Source organism: Phyllopteryx taeniolatus, chromosome 6, assembly GCF_024500385.1.
Source record: "Phyllopteryx taeniolatus isolate TA_2022b chromosome 6, UOR_Ptae_1.2, whole genome shotgun sequence".
NCBI lineage: Eukaryota > Metazoa > Chordata > Actinopteri > Syngnathiformes > Syngnathidae > Phyllopteryx > Phyllopteryx taeniolatus.
In genome coordinates this window covers 32,937,725-32,955,323 of record NC_084507.1, presented here as the reverse complement: position 1 = coordinate 32,955,323, position 17,599 = coordinate 32,937,725, and the positions used below count along the sequence as shown (strand labels likewise).

Below are 17,599 nucleotides of genomic sequence, written 5' to 3'. Positions count from 1 at the left end.
GGATTTGCCCAGCCTCTCTGTGAAATTCAAGCATCCAACTAGCTGTAATGAGGACCAGATCCCAGTAGATGGCAGCGTTGCATCACTTTGAGATCAGCACAGCTTTTGAGTAGAAGATGAAGATTAGGCAGTGAATCTTGTCACATCAATGAGGAGGGAGAGAAATGCAAACACGTTTAGGCACCTGACACACCGAGAGTATAAATATGTATAGTATAAACGGATTATGTGTCATGAGGGTAATTAGTAGAACGTGTGTTGCGATGGTGAGAAAAGATGACTGAATGTGAATGGCAACGCCAAGTAAAAAAAACACTGACGTTCAATTCGAGGGATACTGTGAGTCAACGGTGCCTTAGTTTTACATCTGTTAAAAAAAACTAAAAACATTTGGCTCAGTCTTGTTTTTGTTGTTTGACTGTTTGCTGTGTCACAAAAGGAAAAATTATTTGCATCGCTGTTCTGCTCGAATCAGAAAGTGATGTTTCTGGTGAAAGCAACCCATGTTCTACTGCGGATTACTAAATAACGGAAAAAGCTAGAAACAAACTTTGTTTTGCCTGGCGAAAGAAGACAGTCGAGTTTTTCTTTTAGTACAGTAGGTTTGGTGCTTCTATTGACACAGAACACAATATTCTGTGGGTCTTGAAAGATCAGTCAAAATGCTCTAAAAAGGCTGCCAGTCAATAAGTTCATGTTTAAACCAGACGCTAGGGGCCATAAACTAGCGTATTTGTAGTGCCGGTCCCAAGAAGGGGGATTGTAAATGTCAAACTGGTCTCCACCTTCAAGGTGCCCAGCCAGATCTTGCTGACCTCCTACGCGTTGTCTCAGAGCTTCGTCCTCCATCCACCTCACCGTCCCTCACCGGCAGTTTTCAGCCGCTCTGTCCCCTGACTTTTGAACCCACTACCCAACACAGATTCATGAAACTCTTCAAATCCAAACTCACGTATTCCGTACTGCCCACTCAAGTGAACATTTCCCATATCAATTGCCAATTTAATTGAGGTTTTATGTTGTATTGTTTCAATTATTTTAACTATGTTTAAAATTAAATGTTCACCTTTTCTGACCCCACTTGAGCCGTCACCTTATCGTGGTGGAGGGGTTTGTGTGTCCCAATGATCCTAGGAGCTAAGTTGTCTGGGGCTTTATGCCCCTGGCAGGGTCACCAATGACAAACAGGTCCTAGGTGAGGGACCAGACAAAGCACGGCTCAAAGACCCCTTATGATGACGACAAACGATGGACTCAGTTTTCCCTTGACCGGACCCGGGTCACCGGGGCCCCCCTCTGAAGCCAGGCCTGGAGGTGGGGCTCGAAGGCGATCGACCGGTGGCCGGGCCTGAACCCGTGGGGAACACCCAGAAAGGGTAACGTGGGCCCTCCTTCCCGTGGGCTCACCACCTGTGGGAGGGGCCATAGGGGTCGGGTGCAGTGCGAGCTGGGGGGTGGCTGAAGGCAGGGACCTTGGTGATCTGATCCCCGGCTACGGAAGCTGGCTCTAGGTACGTGGAATGTCACCTCTCTGGCAGGGAAGGAGCCCGAGCTGGTGTGTGAGGTCGAGAAGTTCCGACTAGATATAGTCGGACTTGCCTCCACACACAGCTTGGGCTCTGGTACCAGTCCTCTTGAGAGGGGTTGGACTCTCTTCCTGGGTTCTCTGAGACGGGCTCTCCTATCTCTGGGGTTGAGGTCACCGAGGTGGTTAAAAGTGGCAAGGCACACACAGCTTGGGCTCTGGTACCAGTCCTCTTGAGAGGGGTTGGACTCTCTTCCTGGGTTCTCTGAGGCGGGCTCTCCTATCTCTGGGGTTGAGGTCAGCGAGGTGGTTAAAAGTGGCAAGGCACACACAGCTTGGGCTCTGGTACCAGTCCTCTTGAGAGGGGTTGGACTCTCTTCCTGGGTTCTCTGAGGCGGGCTCTCCTATCTCTGGGGTTGAGGTCACCGAGGTGGTTAAAAGTGGCAAGGCCCCGGGGGTGGATGAGATTCGCCCGGAGTTCCTAAAGGCTCTGGATGTTGTGGGGCTGTCCTGGTTGACACGCCTCTGCAACATCGCGTGGATATCTGGGACAGTGCCTCTGGATTGGCAGACTGGGGTGGTGGTCCCCCTTTTTAAGAAGGGGGACCCGAGGGTGTGTTCCAACTACTGGGGGATTACACTCCTCAGTCTCCCTGATAAGGTCGATTCAGGGGTGCTGGAGAGGAGGGTCCATCGGGAAGTCCAATCTCAGATCCAGGAGGAGCAGTGTGGTTTTCGTCCTGGCCGTGGAACAGTGGACCAGCTCTACACCCTCGGCAGGGTCCTCGAGGGTGGATGGGAGTTCACCCAACCAGTCTACATGTGTTTTGTGGACTTGGAGAAGGCGTTCGACGTGTCCCTCGGGTAGTCCTGTGGGGGGTGGTTCAGGAGAATGGGGTACCGAACTCCCTGATACGGGCTGTTCGGTTCCTGTACGACCGGAGTCAGAGTTTGGTCCGCATATCCGGCAGTAAGTCGGGCTCGTTCCCAGTGAGGGTTGGACTGCACCAAGGCTGCCCTTTGTCACTGATTCTGTTCATAGCTTTTATGGACAGAATTTCAAGGCACAGCCGAAGCGTAGAGGGGGTCCGGTTTGGTGGCCTCTTGGGGTCTTGTTCACGAGTGAGGGAAGAATGGAACGGGAGATGGACAGGTGGATCGGTGCAGCGTCTGCAGTGATGCAGACTTTGTATCGGTCCGTTGTGGTAAAGAAGGAGCTAAGCCGAAAGGTGAAGCTCTCGATTTACCGGTCGATCTACGTTCCTACCCTCACCTATGGTCATGAGCTGTGGCTCGTGACCGAAAGAACAAGATCCCGGATACAAGCGGCCAAAATGAGTTTCCTCCGCAGGGTGTCCGGGTTCTCCCTTAGAGAGAGGGTGAAAGCTCTGTCATCCGGGAGGATCTCAGAGTAGAGCCACTGCTCCTCCACATCGAGAGGAGCCAGATGAGGTGGCTGGGGCGTCTGATTCGGATGCCTCCCGGACGCTGGGGGCGACCCAGGACATGCTGGAGAGACTACGTCTTTCGGCTAACCTGGGAGCGCCTCGGGATCCCCCCAGGAAAAGCTGGATGAAGTGGCTAGGGAGGGGGAAGTCTGGGCGTCCCTGCTAAAGCTACTGCCCCCGCGACCCGACCTTGGATAAGCGGTAGAAAATGGATGGATGGATGGATGGATGGATGGACGTTGTCTGACCTGCAGGCTTCCTGGGCTCTGGCGGAGGCGTCGCTCCATCGTCGGTTCAGGCGCCTCAGGCGTCGCGCGACGCCGTCGTTCAACGTCAGGCCACGACTCAGCTCGTTGAGTACGTCCAGGTCGGCGGCCAGAGCGCACGGGTCCAGCAGGACGCGCTGACGACACATCGCAATGACAATAAGAACACATATACCCTTTGTTGCTCAGTGACTGTTTTTCTCAACAGTCTTTATGTCTCCAAAGTGTTCTCTGTCAGTTGACCGTCTGTTGTCGTACTCGAGCGGCTCCGACTACCGGAGACAAATTCCTTGTGTGTTTTTTGGACATACTTGGCAAATAAAGATGATTCTGATTCTGACATACAGTTGATATAAAAAGTCTATACACCCCTGCACAAATGCCACGTGTTTTGGGGTATCCGAAAATGAGACCACGATAACACATTTCAAAACGTTTCCACCATAAATGGGACCTACAACCTGTACAACTCAATTGAATGTTTTTAAATAAACTGAAGCAATGTGGTTGCACAAGAGTCTCAACAAGTGACCTATACTAACTGGGATGTGGCTGTTTTCAGAATGAACAAATAACATTCAACTCAAACTTCTACCATTTAAAGTGCCTCTGCTTAACCTCAAATAAAGATCAGCTGTTCTAGTAGGCTCTTCTTGACATGTTTGCCATCTAGGTTTTATGCTCACACTGACTGTTATTTAAAACTGATCATAATTGCATCTACCTTGTCTGAGGCCCCAGGTCCAGCTGAAGGAAAACAGCCCCTAGGTTTGAGAGTTCTTGAGTTCAGACAAACATTTATTTCCGGTAAGGAGAAGTTCTCTCACCTTGCTGACAACTCAAAGAGAACTTCTCTTTACCGGGATTTTTTTTTGTCTGAAAACAACAACTCTAAAACCCATCACAAAAGAAGACATGATGAATCCTATTGATCCAAAAACTGCCCCTGTTCATGATGCTGCCATGATTCGTACGCAGGCAGATAAATAAAAAGTAAAAGAAAAAATGTAAAGAAAAGCCTACCAGAAGATCTGAACTTTATTTGGGATGAAGCAGAGGCCCTTAAAATGGTAACAGGTGTCTGCTGATTTCCATTTAAGATGAGTTTGAATGTGATTGGTTCATTCTGAACGCAGCCACATCCCAGTTCATATAAGAGTATGTGAACACTTGCCCAACAACATCATTTTTTGATATCACAAAAACCTGGTTTCAACAAGTGCGTAAACCTTGTATACCAACTGGAGATTGAGCCCATTGGAGAGCTTCACGCCAGTGGATGTGACATCAGCGTGTCTACAGCTCGCTTCAATCTCATTGGCTCCTCCTCTGCGCAGGTCTACTTCACAAGATACAGCAAATGCATCTGTGCTAGTAACTTCATCGGTTTGCGCTTCAGTGTTTTAAGCGCAAAGAGATTTTCTTTTTTGATGATTGCATCATCATATGAGGGCAGTCTCATATCTGGAATTCCCTCATCCAGACTTTTAATGTGACGTATAACTTCATGTTTTGTTGTCAATAGACCTTTGACCTTGTTGCTGGTAATCTTAGAATTTAAGCAATCTCCTTCAGGTCAAAGGTCAATTGCCACCAAAAACACATCACATCATCTACCGACGAGTTTGGAGACAATTGGATGAGGATTGCTGAGGAATATTTTTGGGCTGACACAAAGAGTCGAAGCGACATCTTAACTTGTGTCAGAGCTGCTCTACCAACAAGCGCACGACAACGCCGGTGCATGACAACGACGACAACGCCGGCCCACAGCAACAAAGACAACGGCAGCAGACAAGACCGGCGCACAGCAACGAAGACAACCCCAGCAGACAACAACGATGACAACGCCGGCACACGACAATGCTGGCACACAACGACGCCGACGCAGAACGACAAGGAAAAATACCGGCAACAACGGAGACAACACCGGCGCACGACAGCGAGTACAACGCCGGCTCACGACAACGATAAAAAACGCCGGCGCACAACAACGGAAACAACGCTGGCGCGCTCACCTGTTCGACGGCGTTCTGCTCGACGGCGTTCTGCTCGACGGCGTTCTGCTCGACGGCATTCTGCTCGACGGTGTGCTGCGCCGCGTGCTCCAGACGCTCCATCCAGCTCTCCAGTGTGGCCTCCAGAGTGTCCAGGAGGCTGCTGACCTCCTGCAGCGTCTGCAGCTCCTCCTGATGGCAAACAAACACACAAAGACACAAGAACAATCTGATCAGGGCGACATATGCTCACGCTAATTTCTGGGTCAGTGTGCTACTAGGGTGACGGCTTGACCAACACACACGCTCACACACAAGCACATGCTTAATTGATTAATTCATAAGCCTCCACTATGTGCTTAAGATTTGTGACTTTGGACTTCAGGAGTAAAAAATACTCCAAACAAGGTTTGTTGATTCATGTTCGTGCGTTCACTGCACACCTGCAGTTCGTCCCGTTTCTCAGCCAGCGTGTGTCCAAGCCGAAGGGCGGCACGAGACAGCAACCTGCTCTCCGATTGGACCAGAGCAGCCACAGAGGGCTCCAGCTGACCAATCAGGTCCTTGGAGGCCTCCAGCACCCCTTGCAAGTCACACTGGAAAGAGTCTACTCTCTCCTGCAGAGTCTGAACAAGAACAAAAACATGAAGGATTTGCACAATCTCTTGTTAAAAAAATAATCGTCAGTGTTTTTATCTTGACTTGAAGTTTCTGCAAGTCCTGGTTGAGGTCGTCCAGATGTTGGCACGCTGCGCCGTCCCAGTTGGGGACGGATGCGGCGTCCCTCTTTAGCTCTTTCACGCGCTCCCACAGGACGGCTACACTTAGGGTGTGAACCTCCCACACCGTCTGCCGGACAAGGCTCCTCTGGAGGTGCTGGTCCAAACAGGAACGCACGACAGACCAGCTGCAGGACAGAAAAGCGCATTTCCAAACTGCATGCATGTGCGTGTGCATGCGTGTGTGTGCGCGTGTGTGTGCATGGTGTGTCACCTGTGAGTTTGTGTGTCGATGCGCTGAGCGAGCATGTTTGCTGCGTCCGGGTGTACTCGGTCTTTGAGAGCCGCAAAGGTTTGATGGAGACGGTCCCAGTCAGACTCTGAAGCCTTCATGTCTTCATGAAGACTCTGTTTGGAAGCAAGACCACCGGTCAATCATCTCAAGTCTGATGTGCTTTTTTTTTTCCCCCACCGCAGCGCCATCTGCTGGCCCCGCTCGCGGTGTTTACCTGCAGCTGACATTGGAGATCTTTGTGGGCCTGCAGCGAGAGGCTCTGACCGCGGAGAAGACCCAACATCTGAGACGTCCTCACTCGTCTCTGCGTCATGTCGTCCACTTTCATGTCCAAGCTAAGCCACAGCTGCCTCGTCGCCATAAGGTGACTCGTGACCGCCTTGTTCTTGTTATGACCACAGTCACAACGTAGCATTGGCATCATGTGATTGACAACGTGACGTTGTAGACATGTATGGATCCAGAACTTATAAAGCTAGAAATCATTCTTCAAGTCACTTTGAGATGTAGAATTCCTTCTTAGAGACACCTTTGGATTCATACCGCCTTATGACTTTAAATGACTTATGGAGCAAGAATTCTTTCTTTGAAAGACTTAAAGAGCAAGAACTCCTTCTTAAAGTCACTTACAAAGCCAGAATACCTTCTTGGACACACTTGGAGATCCACCTGTTTCACTCTGGCCGCATAAATACAATTTACGTTATGAGCACATCGACAACGTAGCATTAACATTAGCATGAGCATCATGTGACAACAACCATCTCCAACAAGTTGTCTCTGTAGATTCTGATCTCCGACAAGCTGACTTTTGACTGTATCATTCAGGAAGTCAACCAAAATCATAGCACTGCTAATAATAAGAAATTCAAAACATAGCATTAGCACTAGCCTGATGCAACTGACACCATGTGACTCTTGCTTGTTTCATTCTGGAATGAACATCACTGCCACCCTAAAAAAAAGTTGACAATCGAGCACATTGGCAACGTAGCATTAGCATTAGCATCATGTGACTCCTGAGGGCATCATTCTTGAACGGACATCATCACGCCACTAAGGGTACAATGATGGCAGGATGAAATTCCCAGGGTACCATTAGCCTTACGTCTCTCACCTGCTGTGCTAGCTCCACGCACGCCGCTCTGGACTGGTCAATGTGACACCTGAAGGCTCCACCACCTCCTCGCCGGCCATGTTGGTCTGCTAGCTCCTGCAGAGCGACCTGTCTCATCTGGATTTGCTCATCAAGATCCTAATGGACATTAAAACATTTCATCAAAATATTTTAACAAACTTTTAGAAGACGTGAAGAGACGCTAAAAAGATACGGGTGACTGGGACCTGGTGGGGGTCCCGCTGAAGGTCGGCCAGGCTGCGGGGTGCCCGGGTCGAGTCCAGACTCTGTTTCTGATCCACCATCCAGGCGTCAACGCGCTCAAGACCAACTTCCTGCTCCGTCCTGACCCTCAAGTCCTCCTCCAGCTCGCCAATCTGACATCAAATTGTCAACAGCAAAGAAGATCAAGTACACATCCTGATGAAATGTCAGTGGCATACTTTCTTACGACAATTTTTACAAGAATTTTTGTGGTGGGTGGACACAATCACCAACACATTTCCACTGCGTTGACATTACCGAGAAATAAAATTGCCAAACGCAGCGAATTTGGGATCCAACCGCATATGTTTCAACAGGTGCAGTTCACTGTTGAACTTTTCTCGTCTTCCATCTGTTATCATGGGGAAGATTGAACCTATCCCCGATAGGATGGTCAAGCTAGTGACGCTAACCCAGCATGAGATAAGACTTTCGGGAGGAAAGCCTGCTGCTGTTTACGGAGACGTGGATAACAACTCTAACACCAGACGAGTCGTTTTAAGAAGCGACACGTGAACCTCTCCGGCACATACAACGGATACATTTTCTGTGTCCTTACATGCATTTTTTCCTGTATCCACTATTGCTTCTAAAATTATGCAAATGTCCCCATTGTGGGACGAATAAAAGTTATCTAAACTATCCATCCATCCATTTTCTGAGCCGCTTATCCTCACAAGGGTCGCGGGAGTGCTGGAGCCCATCCCAGCTATCTTCGGGCAGGAGGCGGGGTACACCCTGAACTGGTCGCCAGCCAATCACAGGGCACACATAAACAAACAACCATCCGCACTCACATTCACACCTAGGGGCAATTTAGCGTCTTCAATGAACCTAGCGCGCATGTTTTTGGGATGTGGGAGGAAAGCGGAGTGCCCGGAGAAAACCCACGCAGGCACGGGGAGAACATGCAAACTCCACACAGGCGGGGCCGGGGATCGAACCCCGGTCCTCACAACTGTGAGGCAGACGGTCTAGCCAGTCGTGCCGCCCCGCCTTATGTAAACTAATCTAAAAAAATTATCACAAGCAGCATTTCACCGCCAAGGCACCGAATTAAACTTGTCCATTAAGGTGGACTGCAGTCCATTTAGCAAGGTGTGGCGCCAAACAACGACCTCCCACGTCCAGATTGATCATTTAGCTGAACATTAGTAAGACATCAATTTGTTCTGGTAACACTTTCACCTAATGCTAATCCGTGATCTTTTGGCTTTGACATGATGAGTGGATGTCATTTCTGTTAATGTCAACGTTCCTAACTCCTCGCTCCCTGATGCTTCGACCGCAACCCAAAAGTTGTTTTCCCGCCGCAACATTAAGACGCATCTCAAATGTCTTAAATCCACATCGAGGAGCGAGGATGGCGCATCGAGCAGGTGTCACGAAGGAGCTCAAATCGAGGAACGGCTGCTGTTTCCTTTGCGGACGTAAGCTTAAAGTGGCCATGTGTTGTGAGAGTAAGACACAGGGACGATTGATTTTAGATTTCTTGTGTTCAGACAAATAATTTTCAGGTAAAGTTTCGGCTGACGCTTCGGCCTTCGTGAGAGTCAACTGACACGTTAGCCAGGTAAGAGAACTTCTCTTTACTTGAAAATATTTGTCTGACGAACAGAAGAAATCTAAAACATCATCAAAGAAGACATGTTGAACATAATAGATCAATTTGAGGCATGCGTCAATGACATGACGTAACAGGATGTCTCCATAAAATGAAGACATTTCCTCAATGGGATCTCTGGTGGGAGGACCTAACATGTAAAAGAAGGAAATAAAGAAATGAGATTGAGCCGATAGTGCGGAGTGGTTCTTTCGATCTGGAACTTAGTCCAGCCTAGCTGATCATGTCATTGGTTGAGAAACAGTGTGTAGGGGTGGTTATTATGTTAATTAGCCCCACTGTTATGTCACAATTTGGCTAAATTTACTCACTCGCGCTTTATTTTCAGAAAAGGTCAGATTACTAAAGACTGAATTTGACACTTGATTGCCCGTAGGTGTGAAGGTGAGTGAGAATGATGCCCAATGACGGCTGGGATGGGCTCCCCAAGTGAGGAGAAGCAGCTCAGAAAATAGATGGATGGATGGATGGACGGGTGAGCAGCCGCTACAGACACAAAACACCCAAAAGTCACTTCTATCATAAATTTTCACCTCCAAACAAAAAGGCCTCCTTTCTACCTGAACGTCGAGAGTCGTTTGCATCATGAGCCAGCGCCGCTTGAGGCTTCCCTGGTCCTCCGCCAGCCGGTTGGCGTCGTAGCGCCCCCCCGGGCCCTTCCCGGTACTACACGTCTGCCCAGGTTGGCTAGCGTGGTCCAGGGTGGCCCGATGCGCCGACATCTCCGCACGACACTCCTGAGAGAAGAGCGGTCGCACGGTGAGGTGAATTTCCGGGTCTGGAAAACGTCCTCATCCGGCTGAGAGAGCGTTACCGTCGGGTAGGAGCAAAGAATACTTTGAGGCGCAGGCATTTGGGCTAAATCTCCTTTATTGAACAAGCCTTTGTGTCATAACATCTGTTTTCAAAGTCAGATTCGTTAAAAGCCCCCCCGAAATTCTCAGTCACAAGCTTTTAAAGTCTCGCATCCGTGGGCGTACACTTAAGTACCGCCCCTAAGCCTGAATGGGTTAAGCTACTCCGCCTAACCTATATTTGGTGTCACTTTTGCCCACAAGGTGGCTTTCTGTCCATGAATCAACCGTACACCCTGCAAATTCATTTGGTGCCGGTCTGTAATCTGTCTGTATGTCTGCAAGTCTGGAGTTTAAGCCTCCCCCCCGTACCAAATGGTCATTGTTCCCTTTGATTTTACAATGGCTGTCCCCGTTTATGGCTTCGCCTCCTGGCTTACCCAAAGGACGTCTTGTCCTGTAAACAGCTGGGGGACCTGCTAGATAAGCAAATGGTCTCAAGAATGCAATTGCCCTCTTTGAAGTAGCTCGTTCAAAGAGAAGATAGCTGAAGCGATCGCTCTCTTTCATGCATTCTGCTGTACTGTGAAAGTTTCCCTGTTCAGGTGCTATTAAAAATGCACTACAACGGCAAGTCACTTTCAGACAGACATTTTCTTGTCATTGAAGTCGCGATAGGCGGGGTACACCTTCGACCGGTCGCCATCCAACCGCAGGGTACGTTGTGAAAAACAGCGGACCGTCACCGATCACTGTCAGGAAACATATTGGCAAAATATAGAATGGTCTCCAGTCTAGGTCAGGGAACGTTGATAAACTAAGGACTGGACGTCAGTCACTGTCAGGGCCCATATAGACAAACACCATTTGCTGGTCTTCAATGAAGCCAACATGCCGTCCTGGAGAAACCTGGTTCCATCTTTGTGTCTACCTTGTAGTACTTGAGGAGCAGCCAGAGGTCGGCGGCGGTGCACGAGTTTCGACCCACACGCCGTCTTCGCTCTTCTAGTCGAGACTCCGAGTCCGTCAACCAGGCCTGCAGCTCCTGCAGCGCCTCCTGCTGGCTCAACGTCTCCATCCACCACTGCCCGGGAGGACCCAAACAAAAACATTCAAGTGACTTTTGCGCTAATCCAGGAGCGACGGCCGCTCACCTTGTGCAGAGCGTTTTGGACCGTCGGAACGTCTGCCAGCAGAGATGACCAGTCGCGCTTCAAGCGTCCAAGACGTTCGCTCATGCAATCGAGATCCTTGTCCGGGGTCTCGCACAGGGACGATCCATCCTCGGGATCTTCTCCCAAGTCTCGGTCAATTCCCCTCAGCTCCCCCAACTGGGAGGTGACAGCTTCTTTGAGTCTGCTTTGGTCCTCAAGATCCTTGATCAGGGCCTGCTCATTTATCAAATCATCGTAATTGTTAAGTCTGTCAGCTCCTCAGTCATCCGTAAAAGAAGCAATTGACCCACTCAGGACTCACCACAAAGCGACGGTATTCCTCCCGCCTCTGCTCGCCACCTGCAGCGTCCTCAGTGGCCGAGACCGTCAGAAGACTCCACCTGTCAATCAGCTCTCTGGCCACGCCCATCCACTCACTGAGGGCAGTGGAGTCGTGTGTGAAACTGGAGACAAAATGCTAACATTTAGCAAATGAAGATAAAACATTTTTTTTTTTTTTTAAACATTACTAGGATAAAAATGCTAACATTCAGCAACTGGACATAAACCTAAACTTTTCATTGGAGTAAAAATGCTAACATTTAGTGATGAAAAACCAGGAAACAAACATTTTGGAAAATAGCAAGCTAGCGGCACAGGAGCAACGTAAGGAAGGATCCAGCTCAGCATCTGATGACGATCCTGACTGTTGTGATTTGTCACCTGTGGCTGAGTTTTGTCTTCCTCTCCATGTCTGCATTCTGTCGCTTGAACGTTTTGTTGAGTCGAGTCCAGCGAGCCTCCAAATCCCCGCAGGCCACGCCCACTCGGGTGCAGCCGGCCCGCTGCAGCCGAAGCCCCGCCTCCAGCGTACAAGCCAGCTGTGCCGCGTTCTCATCCAGTATGCGAGACGCATCCTGCAATCGACGATTTGTCAATTTTGATTCTTTTCTTGTTTCGCCATTTTGAGTGGTTAGCAAATCCCGCATTCCAAAAACATTTGAGTATATTAGCTTCATGTCGATAGGAAGGCACGTTTGTCCATATGTGCCCTGACATAAGCCGGTGACCAGTCCCAGCGCTATAGAAACGGAACGTCTGCTCATTTCAAGAAACTTTGGTGCATCCGATCGTAATTAAAAGGTTTTTGTTGGGATGAAAGTTGATTTCAATTTAGAGTCGTCAATTAACCTATCACGCATGTCTTTGAGATGTGGGAGTACCCGGAGAAAACCCACGCGGGCCGCGACCGATCCGGTATGGAATTCTTTGGATGAACGCTCATATTTGTTTGGCAAAGTTTAAGGCGGATGCCTTCCTGACGCAAGCCTCTGCATTTATCCGGGCTTGGGACCGGCCTACGGTTTGCACTGGCTTGTGGCCCCCATAGGGCTGCAATTATGTGCGTCAGTTAACTGCAGATTTTCTTTATTCGCGGTCAGGCCCGGCCACCAATCCCCGTGAATAATGCGGCTCCACTGTACACGCTGCGTTGGCGTGTCAGGTGCCTAAACTTGTCCGACTTCCAGCGTGTTGCCATTTCTGACGTGAAGTGCCGAGATTCACCGCCTAATCTTAACCTTCTACTCAAAAGCTGTGCGAATCTCCAATCCAAAGCGATGCAACGCCGCCATCTACTGGCGTCTGCTTGGCATTACAGTGGTTTACAAAACTGAATGTCTTTGTTCTTGACGAACACGCTGAGTGGCAGTAAACAAGTTGAATTCCAGTTAACCAATAGAAGCGTCCACGCCAGCGAAGGAGTTGAGACGAGGAAACGACACGTTGAGACGTTCTCGAGAAAATCACCTGGGACGCCGGTGCGCGGACGCGCCCGCCGGAAAGTGCCGTCTCCACGCTCGTCAGCAGCGACCGGCAGCGGGCGGCGTCTTCCTCCCACTCCCGCCACCTCTGAAGCCCACAGGAAGGGGGCACCGGTCCACAAGTTACACAAGTGACACAAAACAAATGCTGATGATGTCCCTCAAACGTGCTAGTTAGGAAGTGGAACCTGAAGGATTTCTTCCATGCGGACGCCCGTGTGGAGCGCCTGCGTCTGCAGGGAGAGCATCTCCTCCTGCAGAGCCCGGATGGGGAGGGCGCTCTCGGGAACTCTGCAGCTCAGGAAGTGCAGGACGTGCAGATGTTGGTGCAGGAAGTGGAAGAACTTCTGGGGATAACATTTCATCCAGGTTTCACTTTGTTGTCATTAGGGCGTGCCGCAGCTAAATGCTAGCTACTAAGCATCCATCCATCCATTTTCTGCGGGCGTGCCGGAGCCTATCCCAGGTTGTCATAGGGCAGGAGGCGGGCTACGCCCTCAACTGGTCGCCAGCCAATCGCAGGGCACATACGAACAAACAACCGTTCGCACTCACGTTCACACCTACGGGCAATTTAGAGTCTCCAATTCACCTAACTACTAACCACACTCTGAAAATGACGATTTCAAAATGGAAAAAGCAAAAAGTCGTCCTCATTGTTGATGACAATTTCCCCCACAAGCTGCATTTCAATATTTGTTTCGTCCAGGAACTTGAATTGGCCCGTCTGCACGTCGTCCGTTATTTTTGGGTATTATGAACCAATTGAAAGCGCTGAAAATAGCTTGAGAACAAATCTGTAACCTGCCTTGAACGCCCAACTGTCCGACAATAACTCCGCCTCTTCCTGACTTTGCGGGAGCGATGTACGATTGTGTGCCACCAAGAAGGAAAGTGTGGATGGTTTTTTTTTAGACAACAATGAGGGAAGATAATTAGGTAAGACACATTTGAGTAAGCTCGTTTCACTCAGAAGGGATGGCTGACATGCTTCGGTGCAGAAGGTCACAAAGGTCAGCCACAAAGGTAAGTTGTGCGCAGATTCATTTGCTCATCGTTCCATTTCTTATTCAGCAGCTTTAGAAAAGAGTTTGCGAGCATGATGATGTAACAGCCGTTTGATTCTGGGAAGTACGGAAAAGTGTTTTTGTGCAGAGTCTCGTGAGCAATTCTGAAGATGGTTAGCAAGAGAAGCTACGAGAGCAACTTGCTGGCCGAGTCAAGCCAAATGACATTTTGGGGATTTCGTGAAAAGTTGCCGTTTTGGACAGCGACATGATTTCAATGGTTGACGTTATTTGCGATGTTCTGAGATCAACATTGCTTGACAACGACGTACGTGGCACAGTCGCGTGCAGTGAACTTGCTCTTTTGTACAGCGCCGCTGCGTTCCGTAATTGCGTTGACGCGATAGTGGCGGCGCCCCCGCTGCCCGCTGGCATCAATGTTGCCATTCTCTCTCTGAAGGTGCTCACTAAAATCATCTGTGAATGAGCGGCACTTGTACCACACCAATGTGAAGAAAAAGCCCGAAGCGTAAATTGACCGTGTGAGCGGCGAGTTGCTGGCTCAGGCCGGTCGCGCTGCGGAGCCGCGGCGACCGCGCCAAACGTTCGCGGCCGACACCGGCCAGACTCGTCAGGCTGCGCGCCAAATGCTTGCAGTGCGCGGCCGTTTCCTCGCCGCCCCTCGGATCCTCCTCCTCGTCCTCCCGCTGTGCAGAAAAGCGCTTTCATTTTCATCACAACTAAAATGATCACAATAATCATCATCAGAATCAGTCGTGATCATCATTATAGCAATCATCCGATTTCGCCCAAAAGTTCGCGAAGACGTGTCCTCGGGGGCACCGCGTGGGTCTCACCCGCTGCGCCAGGCGTCCGACGCGAGCTCGAGGCTCCTCGAGGTCGTCGGAGGCGATCGGACATCCCCCGGCTTCGTCGGCGCCGGACGATTTTGTCACCTTGACGGGGATGAAAAGACGAACTCAGAGGAGCGCGTCGCCACGCTCGTTAAAGTCGGCGGGCGGCAGGAGGTGCGAATGGAGCCGGGCGGGGGGAGAAGTGTGATCGTCGAGCTCTACTTCTTCTTCTTCTCACCTGAGAATCCGCCGGCCGCCTCCAGCCGTCCTCCAGCTCCGGCAACCCGCGGCGAAGGCCCGACCGCCCCGCCGCCGCGTCCTCAGCGGGAGACCTCCTGTGGGCGAAAAATCATTTGCACTTCATTTGACACCTTCACGCTTCCTTCCCGTCTCATCCGCTTCCAGTCGCCTCAAAGACAAACTTTCCAAAGTGAAACCCAACTAAATGATTCCAGGACATTTTCACAACATAAACAACATCACACACGAGACCACAAGTGCAACAATTCATGGATTTAATTCATCGACAACAATTTGGATACTCCATTCATCTTTTATCGTTGACCTTGTTGAACTTTCAAATTGTCCAAACCTTCCGAATTTCAGCCTCTCAACAGAAAGTATTCTTCGATTTGTGTCATTCTCCATGAAAGCCATGAAAACATCAATCGTCAGACACATTCGAACCTACGGGCAATTTCGAGTCTTCAATTGAGCTGGCGTGCATGTTTTGGGGATGTGGGAGGAAACCGGAGTGGCCAGGCCGGATTTGCACCCGCAACCTCACAACCGTGAGGCAGATGTACTCGCCGCTTGTCGGCGTGCCGACTCATGATATTAGCCTTGAAAAATAAAAACCTTTCAAAAATAAAATTCAATAAAAAAATGCGTCATATGTGGCGGTCGGTCCCCTGAAGTGTCATCAATCCAACACAGCGATAGCGACATCCCATAGACAACAAGAACATCGTACATGCCGCACAGGCGAAAGCATCATGTGTTACCGTGGCGACGCCGGCGCCTCTTCGGCTCCTCGGGGGGCGAGTCCGGCCGCGGCCCGCGTCGAGCCTCGCTGCTCGCTCGGCTGTCGCTCCAACTCCTGAACAAACAAAACTCCATTGACAACTCGGACAAGGGCCGGTCCGGGATCTCAAAGCCGGCCGGGCGAGACTCGAGGTCTCTGGGTTTCGAACGAGCCGAGGCCCGCCTCCCGCCGCTGCGGGCCGCTCGGCCGCTGAATTTTGCCGCCGGAAGAGGGCGACGGCTCCTGAAGCCAAAGCCTGGTCGCCAGGGGGCGCTCCGCCTGGGGTGGGTCATAATTCGGTCAGGGAAAGGGGGTAGCGTGCGCTAACGAAAGCCAACCCGGGACAGCGGAAACGTTTGACTTCCTTTTGCCGTCTCGACGATGGCAAAGCAGCGAGAGAGACGGCAAACGTCGCCAGCTACGAGAACGCTAAGAATTCTAGCGATGGAAATTAAAATCAGCTGAAATCACATACGAATGTTTCAGGAGAGTAGCGGAAATCCAAAATGTGCTAACCCATCAATAAACAGGTGTAGAATAGTTGCGACTTTCAAACCGTACGTGCACGTGGGTATATGAAAGCAGGAAGTATAAATGGTCTTTAATGTAAACAACTCAAACGACAAATAAAAGCCCGATCATTGATTTTGATGATTGGCGCACACAATTGAGCAGCGAAGATAACCTGAATGAACACATTTTTTCATCGATTGAATGAATTGGTGAAATCAAACGAAGTACATTTTACAACTTTCATGAATATATCATTTAAAATGAATTCAATGGTGACAAAAACGTCTGGAGAGCGTCACTTCAAAATCTTAGAAAATCCCTAAAACATGAGCCGACATGAAGACAGCAGCGCCGCCTTCTGAACTTGAGCTGATTGGATCCAAAGAATTACGGTAAATGGTAAATGGACTGGGCGACCGGTTAGAGCGTCTGCCTCACAGTTCTGAGGACCCGGGTTCAATCCCCGGCCCCGCCTGTGTGGCGTTTGCGTGTTCTCCCCGTGCCTGCGTGGCTTTCCTCCCACATCCCAAAATCACGCGCGCTGGGTTGATTGAAGACTCTAAATTGCCCGTAGGTGTGAATGTGAGTGCTAATGGTTGTTTGTCTATGTGGGCCCTGCGATTGGCTGGCGACCAGTTCAGGGACACGCGTGAGGAGAAGCGGCTCAGAAAATGGATGGATGGATGGATGGTGAATGGACTGCACTTCTAGAGCGCTTTCTCTCCACCAAAGCCGCTCGCACACGCATTCGTGCTTCCATCCCTCCATTTCCGCAACCGCGCGTGCTCACTCGGGTCGCCGAGCCAAGAGGACTTCCGGGCGGGGTGCACCCAGCCAATCGCAGTGAATTATACATGGAATAGATTCAAATACATGTGATAAACATCTTTAACATCATCCTTATTTCGAATTAAATGCAGGTGTTTTATCACTGAAATGTATTAAATCAAGAATAATGAAAGAATCTTGCTTGGTTCAAATATTGAAATATGACATGACGGCAGCACCCCCTGGTGGTTGGCTACCTGCTGTACATTCTTAGTTTGAGTCGATTGGATAAAATGCAATAATGCAATGCAATAAATAATAACAATAATGTCAAGTCAAGTAGATTCCCCCCCCGATCACAAAAGAGTCTCAAAGGTCTTCACAGGCCCACAGTTCTTTTGTTTTAA

General features: G+C 49.9%; 1 protein-coding gene across 9 annotated transcripts in view; it reads right to left on the bottom strand.

Moving 5' to 3' along the window:
* syne2b (spectrin repeat containing, nuclear envelope 2b) overlaps window positions 1-17,599 on the bottom strand; it is a 141,173-nt gene that overhangs the window by 42,722 nt on the left and 80,852 nt on the right. For all 9 annotated transcript variants that reach the window (XR_009788971.1, XR_009788972.1, XM_061776600.1 and 6 more), the window contains 19 exons: window positions 15,892-15,986; window positions 15,126-15,222; window positions 14,891-14,989; window positions 14,573-14,740; window positions 13,215-13,373; window positions 13,013-13,114; window positions 11,927-12,120; window positions 11,526-11,667; window positions 11,204-11,437; window positions 10,981-11,133; window positions 9,816-9,992; window positions 7,595-7,744; window positions 7,368-7,505; window positions 6,465-6,635; window positions 6,230-6,363; window positions 5,939-6,143; window positions 5,680-5,862; window positions 5,258-5,428; window positions 3,222-3,376 (listed from right to left, as the gene is read on the bottom strand). Coding sequence is in view for 7 of the 9 variants with exons in the window: in XM_061776600.1 (XP_061632584.1) it covers window positions 3,222-3,376; window positions 5,258-5,428; window positions 5,680-5,862; window positions 5,939-6,143; window positions 6,230-6,363; window positions 6,465-6,635; window positions 7,368-7,505; window positions 7,595-7,744; window positions 9,816-9,992; window positions 10,981-11,133; window positions 11,204-11,437; window positions 11,526-11,667; window positions 11,927-12,120; window positions 13,013-13,114; window positions 13,215-13,373; window positions 14,573-14,740; window positions 14,891-14,989; window positions 15,126-15,222; window positions 15,892-15,986 (2,927 nt within the window). In the remaining 2 variants the exon portion in view is untranslated. The remainder of the gene's footprint in view (window positions 1-3,221; window positions 3,377-5,257; window positions 5,429-5,679; window positions 5,863-5,938; window positions 6,144-6,229; window positions 6,364-6,464; window positions 6,636-7,367; window positions 7,506-7,594; window positions 7,745-9,815; window positions 9,993-10,980; window positions 11,134-11,203; window positions 11,438-11,525; window positions 11,668-11,926; window positions 12,121-13,012; window positions 13,115-13,214; window positions 13,374-14,572; window positions 14,741-14,890; window positions 14,990-15,125; window positions 15,223-15,891; window positions 15,987-17,599) is intronic.